The 23,254-nt window shown below is 40.3% G+C and overlaps 1 protein-coding gene and 1 gene segment (V, D, J or C); both read right to left on the bottom strand.

Annotated features, from left to right (window-relative positions):
- Window positions 1–16,991: 16,991 nt before the first annotated feature.
- LOC108263319 (immunoglobulin lambda-1 light chain) lies at window positions 16,992–20,322 on the bottom strand. Its single transcript, XM_047154412.2, has 3 exons — window positions 19,014–20,322; window positions 18,529–18,841; window positions 16,992–17,488 (listed from the first exon to the last, which is right to left on the bottom strand). Exons 1-3 carry the CDS (start codon window positions 19,063–19,065, stop codon window positions 17,167–17,169), a joined length of 687 nt encoding a protein of 228 aa, XP_047010368.1. The 5' UTR covers window positions 19,066–20,322; the 3' UTR covers window positions 16,992–17,166.
- A 134-nt stretch (window positions 20,323–20,456) lies between these two features.
- Window positions 20,457–22,543, bottom strand: LOC108262917 (immunoglobulin lambda constant 7-like). The segment is given in 2 exon segments: window positions 20,457–21,023; window positions 22,504–22,543. Coding segments are annotated over 2 exon segments (366 nt in total).
- Window positions 22,544–23,254: the final 711 nt, after the last annotated feature.

Here is a 23,254-nt window from a genome sequence, read left to right as displayed (position 1 = left end):
TGTACAACTCCTAAGCAAAAACCATGCAACTTTTGAAAATTAATAAATAAATAAATAGATAGATAAATAAATAAATAAATGACCAAGCAGCTTCTGGAAATGCCACTGGAAATCATCCGTTTCCCAGCTCATCGTTCTGCTGTTATAACCCTGAGATTGAAAAATCAGCGTCGAAAACATGAGGGACCTCTAATTCCATTAGGTACCATAGCAGCAAAAGCTTCAGGTGTGTTATTTTTGCTTATTGCCTGTGTGGGAGAAGCTGATTGGAGTGCCTCATTAACTAGGGGTCTGCTCTGTAATCACAGCACTAATAAGGTGAACTTTGGAATTTTTCTGCTTACACGGAAGTAATTATGCTGCTTTCTAAGTAATGGCTGTGTGAATTAAAGGTGAAGCTGTAGGAAATGTCCCTAGTTTAATAATCCAGCATTCCAACATCAATCAAAGTATCCAGAAAATCCTATACGGGCAGCTCTAATGTAACTGTTACTGAAACAGAGGATATTATTGACTTATCGGACACTCGATAGCTTTTTAAAGTCATAGCCAACGTTTGCTTTTAACATTTTATTTGATAGATGTATAAGAAGTTTATATTCACTTAATAGTCATTTTTGAAGGAATACATGAGAAGCAATACATTGTAGACTGAATGTATACTCATTTTTTTTGTTATTATTTAAACGAGTATTATTATTGTTGTTGTTATTGTTATTATTATTACTATTATGAGTGGAACATTGTTTATTTATTTATTTATTTATTAGTCTTGCTATGGGGTTTGTGTGTGTGTGTGTGTGTGGGGGGGGGGGGATATTGCTATGACAGCTTAGTTAAAGTTCATGTAATTTGCTGGGCGTCTGCCAGACAGGACAAAGCAAAGCAGGTCAGACTCACAGAGAACGATCAGAACTAATGGCGGTCATTATTGAGAACAGGAGGCAAAGTGGAAGAAAAGACAGAACACTGCTCTAGTACAGAGATTGGAAAAGCACTCACCCCGCAAATGACTATCAACCCAGACGAACCCACAGACAGGCGTGGATGTCGCGTGAATTTAATTACAGCATGCAACTGTGAAAAAGAAGCACTACACAGTTCTGCTCAAAAGTTTGCAGAATCTGCTAATACTGCTTGATACTGTTAACAAAATAAGACGGATCATAAAAATCCCATGTTGTTGTTTTTTTTGTTTTTTTTAGTGCCGTCCTGAATAAACTATTTCACATAACAGACGTTTACGTATAGTCCACAAGACAAGATAATAACTACAAAGTTTACATCCTCCTGGCTCTTTATGTATCGTGTTGGTCTTCTTGAGCATCGGTGAATGTTTGGACCTTTCGTAATAGTCCTGTACGAGTCCCTCAGTCGTCCTCAGTGTGAAAAGACGGATCTCGACATCATATATCCGCTGTTGAAAAGGGGTCAAATGTGCAGAATATGCTGGAAAAGTAAAGAATGTGAGCTACCTGGAGGATGTTTCTGAAGAACAGTGGGCAGTTTAACATCTCAGGACAAACAAGGGACTCATGAAGAACTCTCACACAACATAAAGACAGTCGTGGATCATCCAGGTAAGGACACACGGGATTACTAATCAAGCGTGTGTAAACTTTTGAACTGGTTCATTTGTGTAAATTCAGTTATTATCTTGTCTCAAGTTGTTTTTTTCTTCATTTGTATGAAATCTGTTTAAATCTTATTAATTAGACTACAACTTTTTTCTAGACACCAGGGGGGGGGGTCAAAGCAGAATGACCACTATGCCATTCAGAAGCTTGAAATTAAATCACTTCGGGACAAAGGAAAAAAACAAAAAAAAAAAACATTCAGGGCATGTTGTTATTGTATAAGAATCGACTTCTAGGCGGTAATGGTTAACCCTAAATACACTATACGGACCCCTGACCACCACACCAATATGTTGGTTTTCCCCAAACAGTTTCCACAAAGTCGGAAGCACACGATTGTATATAGCGTCTTTGGATGCCGTAACCTTGCTGTGCTCAAAGCGAGGCCCATCAACACATGGTTTGCCGAGGTTGGAGTGGAAGAACTCGAGCGTCCTGCACAGAGCCCTGACCTGAACTCCACTGAACGCTTTTGGGATGAACGCCGACTGCATCCCAAGCCTCCTCGCCTGACCTCATTAATGCACTTGTTGCTGAATAAACACAAATCCCCACAGCCGTGCTCCACAATCCAGTGGAAAGACTTGAAAGAATAGTGAAGGTTATTACAACAGCAAAGAGGAACTAAATCTGGAATGGGATGTTAAAAAAGAAAAGAAAAAACACAAACGGGCATGATGGACAGCTCCACCAACTTTTTGGCCGTATGCTGTAGTAGTTGATGTGAAAACTGTCCGTAGTGAGTACGTCGTATTCTGTTGATAGAACTGTGACAGTTTGGCGTAACGAGGCCTCATACAAAGTGAAAAATGTCAAGATTTTCAGATGAACCATTTTCAAAGCGATGTAAATTTAATTGCAGGCTTTTATAGTATGAACAAGAAGCCCATGAGATATCAGAGGACTTTGAAGTGGCATGGGTTTAAAAGCAAAGAACAAGGTGAAGACTGTGAGTTTTTGGCATTTTGCTGCCTTTACTCTCCTTGAAAATCTTCAACGGCTCTGACAATGTCCTAAATCCACCCCCGACCCCCAAAAAGCCGCCTGCAGTGGAGTGTGTACTGTAGTGTTCAGACCTTTTTAATGAACTGACAAACCAGTACCTACACATCTAGCATGGCATTTGCTTCGATGACCGTGCCCTTTTGCGCTTCGGAGAGGACATGTTAATACCAGGACCTGATCTGTGGCCCTCATTAAAACATCCACATCTTCACAGTCCTGACAAGATACAGTAGAAATGCAACTGACACACAAGGAACTGCAAATCTCAGAGTCACAGAGATAACATATACCGGATATAAACAACCTATATGTGTATGGCACAACAGTAGGGCCATTCTGCTGCCGCCAAGATGCTAAAATGCCCATAGTATGTAATGTCTAGCCAATAGCAAAGCTTTTATGTGAGCTCAAAAGAGCACTTCCCATGAGCAAGAGCCGACTCTCTGACAATCTTTCCAATCTCCTTCACTCTTTCATTGGCTCACGGCCCATGTTTTTCAGCGCCTCTCCGACAGGTGGAAAAGCATTATCACTTTTCCAGCTGTCAGTTCATCTTTTTGTGGCATTTGAGTTGCCCAAAAGGGAGATGCTATCACACACATGCTATTCGTATGCAAGCACAAAGAAAGAAATACAATAATTCGACGCTACGACCGTTCACGTCAATCTTAACAGAAATGTTACATGCATTATTTATGGAACCTATTCAAAATCACGAACAAAAGTCTGGCCGGTTTTATCTGCCTCATCTTTGTAAACGCAGTGCTCATTCTGAACTATTTGTTGTGCTGGGGAAAATGATCATATGTCCATATGTCTTACACACAGTATGGGCTTTTATTTCAGACAAGTTAGCTAACCAATCAGGAAACGGAGCTTTACAATACGAGACCTTGCGGTGATTAAGTCACAGCGACTGCTAGCGAAACCGACCTACGCGGCCGACTCTTTCCTCGTGTAGACGTTAACATAACTTTTCAACTTGTCATAAACTCTTAATGCTCGTTTGCCAAAATATACTCGGGCGCCTCTACTTTTGACCCCAGGCCACTACACCGTGTAGAGTAGTATGTCTTTACCTGACATACCGATGTAGTGTATTTACACTTGTATGTTCGATTCACACACCGAAGAGGCTCTATAAGGCTCCGTATTCTGTTCAGATCTGAATTCATTACACCGCGAGTGATGACGAGACCCTTTCAGCCTATTCAGAAGAAGAGAATTCATCAGCTACTCCTTGTTTCTCGCTATATTCATCCCTCTACAGAAGACACTCAAAGAAAATGGATTCATCTCGCACCTGTACAGAGATTTATAAGGGGATGAATACATGTCGTGGTTCTGCTTTGCTCACATTCAGAGAGATTAAGACGCATTATGATATTATGTAACTACACCACAATGAATCTGGATGGGAAGAAGAAGCCGACTGATGAATTCTGTCGGTACGACTACTTATCTCGGCTTATTACTGAAACGTTTTACTAAAGAATGAACAAAAAAAAAAGATTTAAGCGAATGTACACGTAGATTGATATGTTTTATATGTAAGCTTTATGTCAAATCAAAAAGAGGATTTCATAGTCACTAAGAGCTGAATAAATCACAGGCCTCCAAAATATCTACATTCTATAACAAGGGCAAAGAATTATTATATATATTAGCTAATATATACATTAAGGTTCCTTAATAAGTCAATAATTACTCAAGAGCACACCATGAACAAATGGTAGCAATTAAGTTATTAAAATATACTCAAAGTGAAATAAGTCAAGCTTAATTATCAATATATTACCATGAGAAATAATGAGTTGTTCCCAGAGTAATTAACCTCGGATGAAGTAAGTACATTTATGGAACGAACAGATAGATAATATAATGTCGGATACAACCAACAACCAGTAATGGTGGGACAAGTCGCTCAGGTTTGCAGAATAGATCTGGAGACCAGCTAGAAACATAGACTACTAGTCATCACTGAAAGATTAATAAATGACACATATGTATGTAGGCATACACTAGGTAAAGATGATTCGGGTTAGGCTACAAACAGACGGAGTAGTCTACCTAGTACCTTCAAGATGAGATTAAGTTTACAACTGTGTCATTACAACACCACGTTTCCTCCAGAATTTCACGTATCGACATACGGTTCGTCTTCCTTATGGAACCGTATAGAGTTTTGTTTCATTTTTAATTTTACGAGCGTTTCGAGTGCAGTTAATGGTTTGTCGTGCTATACGTGCAAATAGACGACCGCTTGAAGCCGTGGGCTGCGTCCCAAACCGCGTACTTACCTACTATATAGTAGCCGAGATACGTGAATTTAACCAACTATATAGTGTAGTAGGTAAGTACGCGGAGTGGGACGCGGCCGTGCTCTCTTGTTTGCCGTCAAACGGTTGAGCGCTGCCGTGTGTGCACGTGTCGCACAATGCGGTGAAAACTCCCACGCGACGTTAATAGTGTGATTAAGGTGTGTACGTGTCTGTAACTCACTTCGATAATGCGACCAAAACAGGAATACTCCACGTGTCTTAATTCCATTTGTGTTTGCTTCGAGTATGACTTCAATCGGATTAAGGTCGTCGATAATCTCTGTTTACATGCTAGTTTCTTAATCAGAGTATCGTCTCAATCGGGTTAATATCGGATTATTGTCGTCCGTGTAAACGCACTGAGTGTGAACAACAATTTTGTGCAATTGCATTCTCGCCCATTCGATTCGATTTCTGCAACAACAAAAAAATGACACGAAAAAGCCTGAGCAAATTTTTTGCCCATAACAATCACAAAATAACCAAATCCTGTACGGAGTGTCTAATGCGTGGACAATTCACTTGACCTTGTTTACCTCGTTCACTTTTGGCGCGTCGACCAAGTCAAAAAATCAAACGTACAATTCTAACTCTATGAACAGCAAGTTTTAATTCTGAGAAAGAAAAGAAATTCCTCTTTAGAAGACGCTTTATGTCAGTATTCATGAGTACAAGAGAGTACAAGCCTATTGTTATGCCTATATGCATGCACAAACATGAGGAAAAACATGTTCGCTTTGATCCTGCCTCGTTTCCTACCACTCGTTTTACCCCTGAGCCGTTCTCTGCTCTCTCTCTTCTGTCAGTCTGTCATAGCTTAAAGAGGTTGGTGTTTTGGATGGGCCTGAGGGAACACTAAATAACATAGAGATTACGTTGCTCTTTTTTTTCCCCCCAGCCTCTGACAGCACTCATTCGTTTTGCTTCTTCCTCTTCATTGTGGTTTACTTCAGAGCCTGACATTTCTCTTTTTCATCCTCCTGGTTTCTAAGCTCCAGCTCCAGAATTTGGCGAGGTTGGACAGAACGGCTTGCACGACGACTATGAATACTCTGGACGTTGACCTATGTGTTGAATCATGACAAATGACATGATCTGAAAAATAACATGAACATCTATCAGGGTCTCAAATGATAAAAAATAATATAAAACCAGATGCTTTTACGGACTGGTTAAATTGTAGTGTGGCTTTTGTGTGCGTGCGTGTGTAGGTGTGTGTGTGTGCTGTATGTGCATGCATGTTTGTATGTGAGCCCTTAGTTCAGCAGATCTGTGTGTGGATGATGCACTGTGATTTGCTTTGCAGAACCTTTATTTAAACAGATTATCAGCCCTTGTTGCACTCCAACCTCATGGTGAATCTTTTGGCATAACAGACAATTTGCCTTTATTACAGAGAGATGGAGAATGCAGAAATCAGCAGGGGTTGGATATAATGAGCTCAAAGACCAAGACCAAGTGGTTTAACTACCAAATCCATAGTCTCGGGATGGCTGAAAATGATTGTGGGACCGAGCAGTAAATTGTCCTGTAATTCCCAGCTACCCTTCGCTCTCTCACATAAATTCACACGCGCATGTCTTTAAGGGCCTGTGCAACAGTAAACAAGTGTATTAGCTCTATTTTGAAGAAACAGTTGGGGAGAGGGGTGAAGAAGAGGTGTGAAACCCACACAATTTCGGAGATAGGTTTGGGACCACATTGCACAAATTGCTCAGCTTCCAGCAGATTTAAGGCAATTTCGCACATTTCGTTCATGTCTAGGCCCACTGAGACACGTCTAGGCCCTTCAGCTGCCCTGCATAGGGTATTCCATGAATAACCACAAACCAGAACTTTCCTAGCCAGAAGAAGTCGAGGGAGGACTATCAAGACCTTGTTAGGGATGAAACTGAATACGAATACAATGTTCATAATGTAAGTGTTCAAAACAGAAACAAATACAGGTATGCATAGGAGGTGCTATTTGTTTTTGAATGGTTGGTTGGTTTGGTTATTTTGAAGTTGTTGTTTTTTTACCGACGTTTTTATTTTCATGCGTTCGAGCAGTACGATATGAAGCTCATGGGTCTAGAGCGAGTGATTCGATGGGAAGCTCACGGGACAAAGAAAGACCACATTCTTGAAAGATGCATATACAGCGATGAGTTTACAGCATTAGGCAACAGGTTTGCTTATATTTTATTTATATAAATGTTGTGAGAATGGTAATATCTTTTTTTTTTTTTTTTTTTAAAGAAACCCCTTCAGTTTAGGCCACGCCCACTTCAGGATTAATTTTGAATACAGATACATATAGGAATATTTGAAACACTGAACCGATACTGATGCAAATAGTGGTATAGTGTTATAGTGCCTTAGACCTTGTTATATGAGACCATTTTTTCTGTGTAACTAATTACAGTATCTCAGACCACACAACATTCACCACACCCAGCCAAAACACTGTCCTGTAGTGCCTGGAATACCCCCCAGCCACCATACTGCCCCCCATGCACCACACCGCACCCCAGCCATCATTTGCCCTCCAAACCCTACAGTGAGTGCACTTCATCCACCACACTGTCGCCAAGCCACCCTTACTGGCCACAGACCATTTTTCATCAACATATTTATCCCAGTTGCAAGGAATTTTTAGATGCGGATTGTGATTGGATTGTGCGGATTGTGATTGGATTTGCAAGTCACCATAGTGACTCTCAGACAACACACTGCCAAAAAACCATCACACCACCGACCAGCCACCACACTAGTACCCACCCCTCTGCCACCAAGCCAGCACACTAACAAACTGCCACCCTGTCACCACCATAACGAGCCTATCCACCACACGACCACCCCCCCAACCCCGTAACCACACTGCCACCAAGCCACCACCACCCTTATAGGCCACGGACCATTTTTTCAACAGATTTATTCCAATTGCATTGAATTTTTAGATGGTGTATTTTGATTAGATTTGCAAGTCACCACAGTGCCTCTCGGCCACCGCAATGCCCCCCAGTCTGCCCAAAAAACCATCACACCGCCAACCAGCCACCACACTAGTACACACCCCTCTGCCATCCTGCGTTGCCCAGCCACCACATGCACCCCATCACCATACTGCCCCCAAGCCATCACGCCGCCAACCAGCCACCACACTAACAATCCCCTACCCCCCATCACCACCGCACCAAGTCCATCCACTACATGACCCCCAATCACCACACTGGCCGCCAGTCCCCCAAACCCTACACTGCACCAACAGATTTTCTCCAGTTTCAGTTCATTTTTAGATTATGGATTGTGATTGGATTTGTAATATATGTTTTTTAAATAGGGTTGGTGGTGCAAAAGTAGAAGAAAAACCCCAGCATTGTTCTGGATGAACAGTGGTATAATGACATCATAGCCACACCCCACATGATGGATGGGTCGGTCGAAGGACATATAGCTGTTCCACCACAGTGGCCACATGGACAAATCATGTAAAAGAAAAATGAGTCAGAGAGACCATTTTAGTGTGCATGCTTGCATGTGTGTGTGGTCAGTGTATGTGACAGTGATGGAGTGGTCTCCCAGCAGACACTAGACAAGCTCTATGTCTGTCTATCTTTTATGTTCCTTTGTACTTGGAGTGGATATAACCCTGAACCAAATGTTCTCCAGAAGCTCTGGTGAATACCGAAGCAGGAGATCATTTATAATAGTATTATTCACGTTATAATTGCAAAAAATCTTTGAATATAGCATGGTTGTTGGTGCCAGATGGGCTGGTTTGAATATTTCAGAAGTTGATGTTCATGCACAACAATCTCTAGACTTCACACAGAATGGTGCAAAATAAATAAACAAACAAACAAACAAACAAACAAAACAACAACAACAAAAAACGTCCATTAAGCAGCCGTTCTGCATGTGGAAATGCCTTGTTGATGAGAGAAACCAGACAGATTTGGAATGATAAGAAGGCTACGGTAACTCAAATAGCCACTTTTTACCTCCACGGTGAGTAGAAAAGCATCACAGAACACACAATACATCCTACCTTGAGTCAGGTGGGCTACAACAGCAGAAGACCACATTGGCTGCCACGTCTGTAAGCCAAGAACAGGAATCTGAGGCCACGGTCTGACCGAAACTGGATGGTTGAACATAGGGAAATCGTTGCAGAGTTGTAGCATAGATGTTCACCTAGATATACAGTATGCATAGTTATATACTTGAAGCACACTGATAAATTGCTTGACCATTTATTATTTGTTAGAAAAATATGTTTACCATAGATTTTATTGTTGTAAGGTAGGTGTGTGAAAATCCAGTCTATATATATTCAGCATTTCACATATCATGCAATTGATCCCCAAACTCAAACTCAAATATAAAATGGACCTCTTGATATTTATAATGATTTACTAATATCTTTCCCATTCGAAATATCTGAAAGCGCTAAAACGTTTCTCATAAAATCCCGTCGATGGAAACCTGACTAAAGGGCTACAGTACTTCACAGTTCTAACTGGATAAGTAATTACTGACCAGTTTATCACAATATGAATCCTTATAACTAGAAGCTCCACAGGATATGGATATGGAGGGGATATGATTTGCAGCCCGGATGAATGTCGTGAGGAATTGGTAATGAACACTACAAGGCATAAGAGATGAGAAACAACAGGGGACATGTACAAAGCAAGGGAATAATAATCACTGCTTCTATGGCAATTATAATCAGCGTATGTAAGCAATAAACATATTTCATCAGCCTTGATATTGCTGTTAATGTTTGAGAGTTTCAGAGATAAGTGCTGACAGTTATTTGATCGAAAAGAAGATTAAATGAATAGATTGTTGTACTTTCTGCTTCAAATACTAAACAACAATGATCATGTATTACCTTCAGAGTTTGGCTACATCATTAGGTTTCATCATGTGAAGAGCTTTGTTTACTTTTATAATACAACTATGGTTTCTGGCATGATGATTTTGAGAAGTTTTAATGATAATAATAATAATAATAATAATAATAATAATAATAATAATAATAATAATAATAGCTTCAAATAGCAATTAAGGGGGCCATGCACTTTGCAATGTTGGAATGATTTTGAATTACATTCGCTACTACTTTTAGAGGAAATCAACCCATTTTGTAGCAAACCTATCTGCGGTTACCTTTTTGCCTTAAAATTCATTATAAATGCAACAGATGCCATGTGATAAAAATGTGTCACTAACATAAACCTGAGCAGTGGGTTTGTGAAGAGATGTATATCATGCCCCCAGTTTTATGTATGAGGAGAGTGGCGTTGAGCTCTGCGTGTCTGAGACGTGTCTGAGATGTGTGTGTGGGTAGGGAAGACTGTGCTGGGATGAGAGCTTGTGGCATCCAATCATAAGAAAGAGAAAGAGAGGGAAAGAAGCAACGCCTACATCAGACCATCATCCACCCACCTTTGCTCTTCTGTTCTCTTCTACTATGGCTGGAGAAGCAAAGTACAATTACGTCTGATTAGAATGATGGAGGACATCTCGGAGAGAGAGAGAGAGAGAGAGAGAGAGAGAGAGAGAGAGAGAGAGAGAGAGAGAGAGAGAGAGAGAGAGAGAGAGAGAGAGAATGAATTAATTTCCTATTCTTCTGTCTTTCCTATTCTTCTGAGCACTGATTGTAGAGGTAGTTTATTTAAGCGTATCTTGGTTTGAGAGAGGTGGAGACTGGCGTGAGAGACATAAATACAGATGATGTGATGCTTATGTTACAATAAGTTCAGCAGATGACTAGCAGAGTGGAAGAAACAACCACCAGCACACAGTTTACTTTGTTAGCATTTCAGAGGACAATGGTAGTGAAAGAAATTACATCATTTGATTCATGGCCAATATGGGGCAGAATTCCCAAGACGCATTTGGCTAGGGTTCTTGCTTGCAAAGCTGCGATTTCAATTTCTATGCTTTAATTTGACAACACTGATTACATCAGAAATGTCCAGAGCACTTTCACAGCACAAGGATGCGCTTTGATGTCTGCAATTACAATGATGTGCTGTCTGCTACATAGACTCCTGGTGTTGGATTCACAAAGAAGGCTAAAGTAGCTTCAATACTCTCGCTCTAACACCCTAATATTAAATTTCGGTCTGAGAGTAATTCACTAAGCTCTAAAAGCAGGTCCTAAACCAGGTTTAATAGTTTTGGCATTTTTGGTCCAAACAGATGAATTTCATGTTTACCATTCTGCAAATCTGCATGCACAAAAGTGCACCTGCGATTATGACCACCCAAATGAGCCCAGGATCATTCCTCAGTGCGCACACGAGTATTCGGACCAAGTGTGTAAACGCCCTTAGGTAGATATATCAGCTAAAATTACTGGCATGGTTTACCGCGTTGCTCGAAGCGATGGCAGACATTCAAACAACAACAACAACAACAAAAACAAAAAAAATGAATGGAATATGTACAGTATCTTTGGCAAATTGTCAGTGTAGCCTATATGTGGCAGTGAGGGCGTGGTCAAAAGCCACAAAGAAAGACCAGGTAATGAGTTTTTGTAGTTTTGTGTAGTTAATACTCAATCAATACCTTTTTAAAGTTCTTAGCGGTAAGATACGTTTCTTTGTGAATACTGCCCTCGGTAATTGGATATCTACGTACGTGATGACCAGTGCATCAAGGATTTTTTAGTACGTGATCGTTATTTCTGCTGGATCGTAAACAACCAATTTGCTTCTAATTAAGTTGTCTTTATCGCGACCAGACAATAGACATTTCTAACTGTAATCACAGCCTCTCTGTATAAACATGCTTAATGTCTTTTAATTAAATTTGGGTTATTAATCTGTGCAAGAGAGAGTGAGAGTGTGTACATGTGAGAAGAGGCTAACAGACTGGAGGAAACATAAACAGAGAGGTGGTTATTTGTTTTTCCTCAGAGACATTTGTTGGATATTGCATTGTGCCTTGCTGCCCCATAATTGGCGCTGATAATGATAAATTATGGATTATTTGCTTGAGATAAAGCATCACTGTGCTGCTTGTTTAAAGCCATGTACATAAAAATGAGTAAAAATACTTGGGCTTCCTCACTAAGGGACAGCCAAGAGGAAAGGATCACCTTTCGATTACGTTCATTTCTCTAGAGATTCTGGAAGGGCAATGGACACTGAGGTTTTAAAAATGTATTTATATCCCGAATGTGATATTTACTTCCCAGTGACCTGCACCTTGAATGCCCAGTCGTGTCAAAACAGAAATAGTTTTTGGGTGGGGGGTGGGTAGGGGTGCTAGGAGAACTAGTAATATTACATTTATATGAATTTGAATGAAATCCAGTTCACAAAGTTAGAAAGACAAGAACGTTCTGAGGAAAATACACAACAAAGCCAACGAATACGGCTTAGCGCTTACTGTGTAAGGCATAAAACACATATGAAGCGTGAAGTACAACGCATCATACTTTTTTTTAAATCTATTAATGAAGCTAAGGAAGTTTTGAAGAACTGAAGTTTGTCCGTTTCAACTCGATGAAAAATAGTGGTCATGGATTCGTGGCCTTTCTGGTAGATTGACATAAAATAGCTGTTACATGGAACTTGAAGTTTAACTTGAAATCACTGTATATGCTGAAAATAGAAAGCCTTATAGCCGGGTAAGACAAAATATGTCAATGTAGAACCAAAGAAAGAAAAGTATTTTGTTTAAAAACTTGTGCTAATATAAGAAACCAGATACGACAAGATCCAATCAGGCAACAGGACTTCATTGCTTTTAAACTACTCAGCGTACGCTTTTAGAAACCGGATACGTGATTTAAAGGATTACTTTGGATTTTCTTTATCTTTTTACAATAATTACAGTAGAAAACTCTTTCACCCAAATGAGGCTATAGACTGGAGATATTTGATTGCATGACTTCACCCAGGACCTTTAAATGTTGAAGATTCACAGACAATAGGAGCTATGCTAATGTGATGAATAAATGGAAGAGTGAATATCTTATTCAATCACAGTAATATATGGGAGAGGGGGCATTAAAATGCACAAACTCATTTAGGGTGCAGAGTAATGCTGCATGTATTAGCATAATGGCAATGTGTGTGAGTGTGTGTGTGTGTGTGTGTGTGTGTGTTCAGCACTCTCGGTTCAGCTTCGAACATTGTTAAAGTTAAACATATGTTTAATATGAACCCGTCTCAAGTTGTAAACCAAGTCAAATGAATGAAAACGTATGAATAAGTCATGAAAAAGTATTTGTAATTATGCAACGGTATTGATGAATTCTCAAGTCTGATTGGTCCAAAGGTGTTGATTAATTTTCTACAAAAGCAGCTCTTACAATCATAGAAATAGTTTAGGAAAAAGAAAAAAAAAATCAAATAACTTCTTAAAGCACCTTCTTCTTGTAATACAGCAGTCAGTCTTTTTGGATAACAGTCCAACAACTTAAACTTAGGCCATCTTGATTCGGCAATTTTATTCCACTCTTCCTTGCAAAAATGCTCCAGATCTATGAAAAATTTCCAGGGGATCTCCTGTGCACAGGCCAGCTTCAAGTCATTCCACGTTCCAAGTTTTCCGATGGGATTTAGATCTGGGCTCTGACTGGGCCATTCCAGTGCATTGATCTTCTTCTGAAGCCATTACTTTGTTGATTTAGTAGTCCGATATCAAAACGACAAGGGACTGAACAAGCACCGGAGGGCTTCTGTGGAAAGGAACGCCTCACGAGGCTGCATGCTTTATCAGATGGTGTGATCAGAATGCTGTCCAAGAAGACCTCAAGATCTTGACTTGGGGATACATCGACATGAGAGGATGAGGTGAGGGTCATCAGCATATCAGTGGTATGAAAACCCATGTGAGGTTATGACCTCATGAAGAGAGCAGGTATAGAGGGAGAACAGAAGAGAACCCAGTACTGAGCCTTGTGGGACATCGGTAGAGAGTCTACATGGAGCTGATGTGGATCCCCTCCCTGTCCTTGAAGACTTCCCAGGCTGTAGACAGTGAAGAGAGGAAAGTGTTGTTGGCTGATTCAAGAGGTAGAGAGGAAAAAGCATCAGGGTATGGTATGGTTGCTAGAATGCTGGAAGCCAGAGAGGAAGGTGAGGTCAAGTGGAGGTTGTGGCAAGCAGTGGGAATGTATGAATAGTTGGTGACAGGCAGGGCAGGGAGGGCTGAGCTGAAGGATACAAAATGATCACCTGAAAGGTGGAGTGAGGCAACATCGATGTCCACAGCCAGGAGGTCTGTCTGAAACCAGGTCCAGAAAAATCCCTCCCTTGTGTGTCAGAGGGATGCTGTTGATTGTTAAGTCAAAAGAGTGCAAAAGAAAGAGGACTTGTCAGAGGGGAGGTTAAAGTCTTCAAAGAGATTGACAGAGGTGCCTTCAGTATGAAAGATACTAATAGGGATGGCCAGTTCTTCAGTGAAGTTTCCAAGTGGACCAGGAAGGAAATAGATAACAATAAAATAAAGACTGACAGGAGAGGTGGCAGTAAAAGCATGGCACTCAGAGGAAGAGATGTTCAGATGAGACGGCGCAAGAGACAGAGACCGCATCTCAAAGAGACAAGCCGAATGAAGGAAAGTGGCGATAATACTTAATCCATACAGAAGTCCAATCTCTTCTGGAGTGAAGTCAAGGTAGCGTAAATATGATTGGCATGGAATGGGTAACTAACACTAGCCGACCAAGTGATTCATGTCTATCCGCTACAGATGGAAACATCTGCATTATATCTCAGTAAGCTCTAGTTAAGCAAACCAACCTTGATTGCACACGTGCGACGACTAATTAGCAATATAACAAACGATGAAACAATACTAAGATCAATACTAAGTTAGGAATAAAAGCTCTATGAAAACCTGATGATGCAACAGTCATCCAATCGTACGCGGCTTAGCATCGTAGAGAACGAGCGGGTAATGAATGATTAATCTACACACGTGTGTAGTTGAAGGCTTGTCTGTGTCCATAATGCCCTCCAACCGTGCTTCTTAACACAGTGCCTGATATTTAAACGTTTGGATTATATCATGAAACAAATTTGCATCGAGAGGGTCCATAGATTTTTTTGTTGTTGTTGTTTACATGTTAAAGTGGCCGATGAATGCAAAAAAAAAAAAAAAAAAAAAACTTGGAGAAGCTCTGCTATATGCATCTACCCTAACAATGGTCTTCCTGCCTTGATACGATGTACACCAGTCCAGTGTGGTGAAATATATGCAGTTGAATAGCACCACCCAGTGGTTCACATAATTCACAAGATGGTACAGTTGTTTTTTTCCCGAATGAGCAGATATGTTGTTACTTCTAGCTTTGGTTACTGAAGATCAATGCAATCGCACTAACAAACAGCACAGATGTTGAATAGAGGTTTCTAATTGCTTTAAAGCTTCACTCAAACCACTTCAGAGACTCCTAGTGTAAAGCACTTGCACGGTAATTGAACATTGCTTGCGATCTCTGATAGATTTATTTTCATTTGCATCTCACTTATGTGTTTTCAAAGTATCGTCTAGTGATATCTGGTTTGTTTTCGTCCAATACTAGCTCTATGGTGCTCGACATGCCACTGTTGTTCATTTGTGTAATGGGGCATCCCAATTCACATAGGCTCGTATTATAATTACACCACTGAGAATGTCAAATCAGATTTCTTACTTACATTTGCATGGCACTGACAAGATCTTGTGTGTAGGGGAATTGTAATGGTGTCTAACAAAAAATGTTATTTATAAGATGCTATCAGTCTCTTCTACGTATAATCCTCTCCACATAGTGAATGTTTCATGTGTATATAAGACAGTATCAGTAATAAGGGAATGCTGCCAGAGGCTCCTGCTGCTACAGAGTGTAATTGGATCTGCTGTCATTGTTCTCTTAGTGGGAAGACATTTCTCTCTCTCTCTCTCTCTCTTTTTTTAAAGCAAAGTAAATATCCTATTACACCATTAGAGTCCCCCATTATCCCATCTGCTCCATTGCAAATTAACACATTATAGCCTTACAGTCTATAATTATTCACTTTCTCATTCACCTTGTTAGTATGCAACACAGCTTCAGGTGGAGGCCTACAGAGGGAAGAAACCATGCAAAGTATGGAATGGAAAAAGGCGATAGTTTCGGATGCTCGTATTTGTTCAAGTCATGCAGCTTGCACCGGGAGCGGGAAGAAAGAGCAGGGTGCAGAAAGTTCAGCTTCCGGACATCTGCAAACAGATACGAAATAGGAGCTGAAGCATGAAGAGCCGTGTGTAAGGTCAGGCGGGGAACTGAAACTGCATGCAAATCTAAGGCCACAAAAAAACAAAACAGTGCTCTCTACACGTGGTGTTGATTTACAAAATGAAAAATTAAGATTCAGAGAGCAAAGTATAGGTAGAAAGACAAAGAAGAAAGTTCAATGATGGCATTGAGATACTTTTGGAGGGAAGGGTCTCGCTTTTTAACTTTTACGATCTGGAATAAGTCCTACTGCTTTCTGAGCACAAAGATAAGGATTTTATCATTAAACAGTAACATTAAAAACTTGTTTCTGGACAGGTGAAGATTGTTTAAAGCTTCCATGAGCTTGAGGATACTGTAGCGTCAGATTTCTGGTTTTGGCTGAAACGAGTAGAACTTAATGTAAAGCTGCTTTGAGACAATGTTGTAAAGCTGCTTTGAGACAATGTCTATTGTAAAAAGCGCTATACAAATAAAATTGAATTGAATTGAATTGAATTAATGTGAGCTTAGGCTGTTGTAGCAAATCCAGCTTAGGGTTTGACATGTTGTGTTTTCTGAGATGCTTCTCCACGCAGCACTGAGGTAAAGCGTGGTTATTTATTTCATAATAGCTTTATTTCCCCATACTCAAACCAATATTAATTCATGAATGGGAAGGAGTACAACTGTTCCTATTAAAGTGGACGGTGAGTGTATATTACTGGGCCAAAGTCAGAGACCACACCCTTTTGTTTTCAATCAAACGGGCAGTCAGTATTTACTGGTGGCAAACAATAATGTTGGGAAGATAAATGTGTGAACATAAATTCCACTTACTATATTTTATTTGGAAATCATTTTATTGAAGTAAGCTGATGAAAAACTACAGAATATAATTTCAGATAAATGTTCCACTGCGCCTTTAAAGGTGCAACGGAAATGATATTCTTCTCTCTCCATGCCGATGACCACATTACTACACGTGCAGCGCATCCATTTCTCCAGCCGTCTAGCTGCACTTCTCAGCGCTGGCGCTCTGACTCAGCGGTGCTGACAGAGCCGGGTGGTTCAGGTGGCACGTGTAGGTTCGTCCGGAGCTCCAGCGCTCTGGGCTGAGTTTCAGCATGCTGCTTTGGACGAAGGTGCCGTCAGACTGACGCTCGGACGAGCTCGTCTGCACCTCGGCACCCGCTACAGCGTCGCCGTTGTCAGACCAGGACAGGGTGGCGCCGTCAGGACGGAAACCCTGCGCCAGACAAACCACCCTGACTTCATCACCTGAGGAGAGAGACGGAGAGGGAGCCAGCAGAACGAGGGACGGAGGAGATGAAATAGCTGGAGGAGAGAGAGAGAAAATAAAGTTATAAACAATAATGATATTCTTATAATTTTTCTGTAAAAATCGTTCTCGAACGATTACGGAAAACTATCATTTATACCAGAGCGCTGTCGATATCACGAATCTAATTGGTCAGAATGTGTTGATTAGTTTTCTATAACAGCTGCTCTGACTCTAGAGTCCTCTTCAGGACAAATCACAAGTTTCTATTAATGTTCTCGTTCTAATACGTTCAAATTTCAATAGTAACAACTTCCACATAACCCACATAAACAGATTAAAGCGCGTGTAATTGGTGAAGCTTCGTGTGAGGAGACTTTTCTTTGATCTTTATAGAAGGAGTCTCCAGTATCAGCACTTTGTAAAAGTCCGACGTAAAGCTAGAACTTTCGGTTTAAAAATCACGGGAAAATCAGGAAATAATCCCCCCGTGCTCATCTGTAGTTTCGGAGTGCAAACCCCTACACTTTTAGCATTTCCTGATTTTTTTAAGGATCTTTTTTGTTGTTGTTTGGAGTTTAAAATATTATTTGGAAAGCTATATACTATAAAAACAGAAATATGACATTATTTATAAAAGAAATGAAAAGTAGAAGTGTGTGTAAAAGTACAAAAATGTCCACCAATCGTGTCCACTATTGATAACCGTCACATTTATAACAGTATTTAATGATATATTTATTTATGTTCAGGTCTACTTAAACAATCTGTGTAAATAAAAATGAAAACAAATAAGATTTTACTCACCGAAAGACACTTCAGTGCCTCCGCCGAAAACTGCAGTGTAGCACAGTGTTAGAGCTCAGTACAAAAACCTCACACTGCTTCTGCTCGCACTGAACACTTCAGTGATCACGACTATAGAACTTAAACACACTAAACAGGACAAAATGACCATCATTGGGACAGGAAGTGGTGCAGAACTCATGACCGTGCTCATACTGAACACTACAGAGTGTGTGTGTGTAGAACTGTGAGTGTTTTAGACTGATTTATGTCCAGTTTAGGTCGTGTTGGGGTTTTTGTACGAGAGGGTCAATAAACTGCAGCACCGTGCCGGTTCCCACACAGCCGTGGCAAGCACAGTAATAGACGGCTTCATCTTCAGCCTCAACACCGTTAATATGCAGATATTCTTGTGATCCAGATTCACTGTAAGTAAATCGACTTGGCAGTCCACTTGCTCTGGTGCTATCACTAAGCAAGAAGGTTGGAGCTTTTCCTGGTTTTTGTTGGTACCATGTTATCGCCCAGCTACCCGTACTGGGTGAACAGAGAATCTTCACATTTTGCCCAGCCTGAACAGATATCACCTTCTCCTGAGTCAACACAAGAGCTTCCAAACCTGTTCAAACAAACAGAACACTTTGAGTCCCGCATTTTTCTAATGCAGCATTGTTAAAGCTCACAGATCACACGAGATTACGATGAACTCCGCCATTAGATGAAGCTGATTTTTTTAAAAAAATAAAAATAATCTGCACTAGAACATGGGTTTAAATTTTGATTAAAGTTACCTGAGAGAGTGAGCAAGATGGCGGTGAGGGAGACGGTGTTGAGGAGCATCATGTTCAGGTCTGTAAAGAATGAGAGAAAAGACACTCGGGCTTCTTTTGAGAGCAGACTCAAGCTGCACACACTCACACACTGCTCCTTATAAACAGTGTGTGATAGCAGGGACTCACAGAAGACACACCTCCATGAGCGTTCACATACACACACACACAAAACATGCAATACATTTGCATTGACTTTGCTGACTTGTACTGCATGCCGTTCATGTTTGAATCAGCCATCACCAGCCTAAACAAACACAATAAATATTAAAAGATTTCATTTTCAGTAGTTATTTATCACAAAGCTTTCCCTTTTAATGCAGTGGGCAAATAAGCTGCTCTAAGAATAGTCAGTTCATGGAAGGAGTCTCCAGTGTCAGTAAGTTTTTCCAACATAGAAATTTTCAGGCTTTTGTCTTATTAACGGCAAGAACTGAGATAAAATAGATACCGGTGAGGGAACGAGCGTTTATAGCTGCTGTAACATAAATAAAAGCTGTAAGTTGTCTCGCAAATGTTCCACAACATTAACTGTAACTATAAACAGATAAAAAGCAAGTGTGACTGGATAATACATGAATCATTGGCGAACTGCTGTAGAATAAGAGGAATAAAATATTTTCAGACATGCTGTTATTGGAAAATAATCGATTTCAGAGTAATAGTAGTAAGTCTGCCTCATGTTCATGTTCCTCAGACTTCATCACCAAACAAGATCATTGATTATTTGCCTAAAACAGCACACCCAGAAGTGTTTAATCTTTACTTACTAAAGAAAGAAGTGAGAGAAAGACTGAAACCTGAGGAGAGGAGCTCATTTAAAAAAAGGAACTTAAACAGAAACTGTATGTAAATTCGATCTCTTGGGATTCCAGAAGGAGACTTTGATAAACCTCTCCTGGAACATACAAATATTACACCATAGAATGAAATAAAGATTCATCTTCAGTAAAGGAAACACCACTAATGAACATTATATACATATTTGTCCTGTTCAAGGTGAACAACAATGTGTGTGGGTGTGGGGGTGTGTTTACGGAAATTGTGTAAGGATTAAATACTGAATATAAATATCTTTTTTTAACTGTAATCTCCATAAAATGAGACTTAAAAAAAGAAATATCAGTAAACATCAATAATACTGTATGTACTGCATAAAATAATGCATACATTTTGTAAAACTTTTTTCCCCATCCCTTATTGAGAATTTTATTTTTGCAATCTGTTAATTCAGTGTTGTGTTCCAAAGTCTTGACGTTGTTAGGTTGACCTTAAGTTCAAAGTTGAAATGAAGTTAGAATAAAACAATTTATCAGTAAGTTCATTTATTTTCTTTTAATATATGAGCTTAAACTAAATAATTGAATCCATGTTCAGATATGTCTTAATGAGTTCCATACACTATTTTCTCTTATCATCATTTTATTGGGGGAAAACTGTTGTGATTAGCAAAGCATCTACAGGAACATGAAATATTCCACATGGTCTCTAAAAACAAGCAGAAACACAGCAAACCTCAGAGTAGAAAACACTGAGACATGAAGCAAAGCAGCTGTTCAGAAAACGTATGATCGAATCACTTTCTCCTCTCTCCATGCCGATGACCACATTACTACACGTGCAGCGCATCCATTTCTCCAGCCGTCTAGCTGCACTTTTCAGCGCTGGCGCTCTGACTCAGCGGTGCTGACAGAGCCGGGTGGTTCAGGTGGCACGTGTAGGTTCGTCCGGAGCTCCAGCGCTCTGGGCTGAGTTTCAGCATGCTGCTTTGGATGAAGGTGCCGTCAGACTGACGCTCGGACGAGCTCGTCTGCACCTCGGCACCCGCTACAGCGTCGCCGTTATCAGACCAGGACAGGGTGGCGCCGTCAGGACGGAAACCCTGCGCCAGACAAACCACCCTGACTTCATCACCTGAGGAGAGAGACGGAGAGGGAGCCAGCAGAACGAGGGACGGAGGAGATGAAATAGCTGGAGGAGAGAGAGAGAGAATAAAGTTATAAACAATAATGATATTCTTATAATTTTTCTGTAAAAATCGTTCTCGAACGATTACGGAAAACTATCATTTATACCAGAGCGCTGTCGATATCACGAATCTAATTGGTCAGAATGTGTTGATTAGTTTTCTATAACAGCTGCTCTGACTCTAGAGTCCTCTTCAGGACAAATCACAAGTTTCTATTAATGTTCTCGTTCTAATACGTTCAAATTTCAATAGTAACAACTTCCACATAACCCACAGAAACAGATTAAAGCGTGTGTAACTGGTGAAGCTTCGTGTGAGGAGACTTTTCTTTGATCTTTATAGAAGGAGTCTCCAGTATCAGCACTTTGTAAAAGTCCGACGTAAAGCTAGAACTTTCGGTTTAAAAATCACGGGAAAGTCAGGAAATAATCCCCCCGTGCTCATCTGTAGTTTCGGAGTGCAAACCCCTACACTTTTAGCATTTCCTGATTTTTTTTAGGATCTTTTTTGTTGTTGTTTGGAGTTTAAAATATTATTTGGAAAGCTATATACTATAAAAACAGAAATATGACATTATTTATAAAAGAAATGAAAAGTAGAAGTGTGTGTAAAAGTACAAAAATGTCCACCAATCGTGTCCACTATTGATAACCGTCACATTTATAACAGTATTTAATGATATATTTATTTATGTTCAGGTCTACTTAAACAATCTGTGTAAATAAAAATGAAAACAAATAAGATTTTACTCACCGAAAGACACTTCAGTGCCTCCGCCGAAAACTGCAGTGTAGCACAGTGTTAGAGCTCAGTACAAAAACCTCACACTGCTTCTGCTCGCACTGAACACTTCAGTGATCACGACTATAGAACTTAAACACACTAAACAGGACAAAATGACCATCATTGGGACAGGAAGTGGTGCAGAACTCATGACCGTGCTCATACTGAACACTACAGAGTGTGTGTGTGTAGAACTGTGAGTGTTTTAGACTGATTTATGTCCAGTTTAGGTCGTGTTGGGGTTTTTGTACGAGAGGGTCAATAAACTGCAGCACCGTGCCGGTTCCCACACAGTTGTGGCAAGCACAGTAATAGACGGCTTCATCTTCAGCCTCAACACCGTTAATATGCAGATATTCTTGTGATCCAGAGCCACTGTAAGTAAATCGACTTGGCAGTCCACTTGCTCTGGTGCTATCACGGAGCAAGAAGGTTGGAACTTTTCCTGGTTTTTGTTGGTACCATCTTAAAACCCAATCTCTAGAAGCGTCTGATCTGCAGGAAATCTTAACATGCTCTCCTGCTTTTACAGACATCACTTTCTCCTGTGTAAGCACAAGAGTTTCCAGACCTGCTGGAAAAGAACACATTGTGATATTAGATGATATTAAAGTAAAAGAGATATTATTTTTCTCAACAGAAAACTTCAGGTGCTCGAGCTCATGTTTCTAAATCGACATGACTGATGAACGGCCTCACCAGGAAGAGTGAAGAGGAGAATCAGAGTGCTGACGATCATGATGTTCTTCCAGAAGGTGGACAGAAAGGATCAGAGGTTAATCTTCAGGGCAAGACGCACACTCACGGTCAGACACTGCTCTTTATGAAGATACACAGCACACTTGCATACAAGCTCTCCTCCCCCTGCACGCGCACACACACACACAAACCAAATGAGATCAACCGTTACGAGAAGTGATGCCTGCATGAATGGAAACTATGTAAATCTCATCTCTGGGGACTCCATCTATAGACCTCTGCTTTCCGTACGAAATTTCGACAGATGTGAAGTAACAAAGTAGAAATACTTTTTTTTGTGTACTTAATGTTTAAATATCTACGCTTTTAACCTCACTCTTTTGACTAAACAGGACAAAGTGACCATAATTGGGACAGGAAGTGGTGCAGAACTCATGACCGTGCTCATACTGAACACTACAGTGTGTCTGTGTAGAACAGTTAAAAAGAAATCAATCAATTTCTAGTCACTGCATTTCCACTATACTACTAGAGGTCAGAATGTGAACATACCCGATTCTCTTTCAGAATAAAATTTCCGTGTTTAATCCCACTCTTAACGGGACCTGCCCGGAGTATTTCTCCGACAAGAAATACAAATAGAAGTGTGATCATTACGCTCCTTTTTATTTCAATTTAAAGCAGCAACGTTGCTTTATCATGTAAAACCTGAGAATAATCATACTGATACAAAAAAAAATATCCAGACAAA

Source organism: Ictalurus punctatus, chromosome 3, assembly GCF_001660625.3.
Source record: "Ictalurus punctatus breed USDA103 chromosome 3, Coco_2.0, whole genome shotgun sequence".
Taxonomy (NCBI): domain Eukaryota; kingdom Metazoa; phylum Chordata; class Actinopteri; order Siluriformes; family Ictaluridae; genus Ictalurus; species Ictalurus punctatus.
The sequence above is the reverse complement of the archived record's forward strand: the minus strand, read 5'-3'. Positions and strand labels throughout refer to the sequence as shown.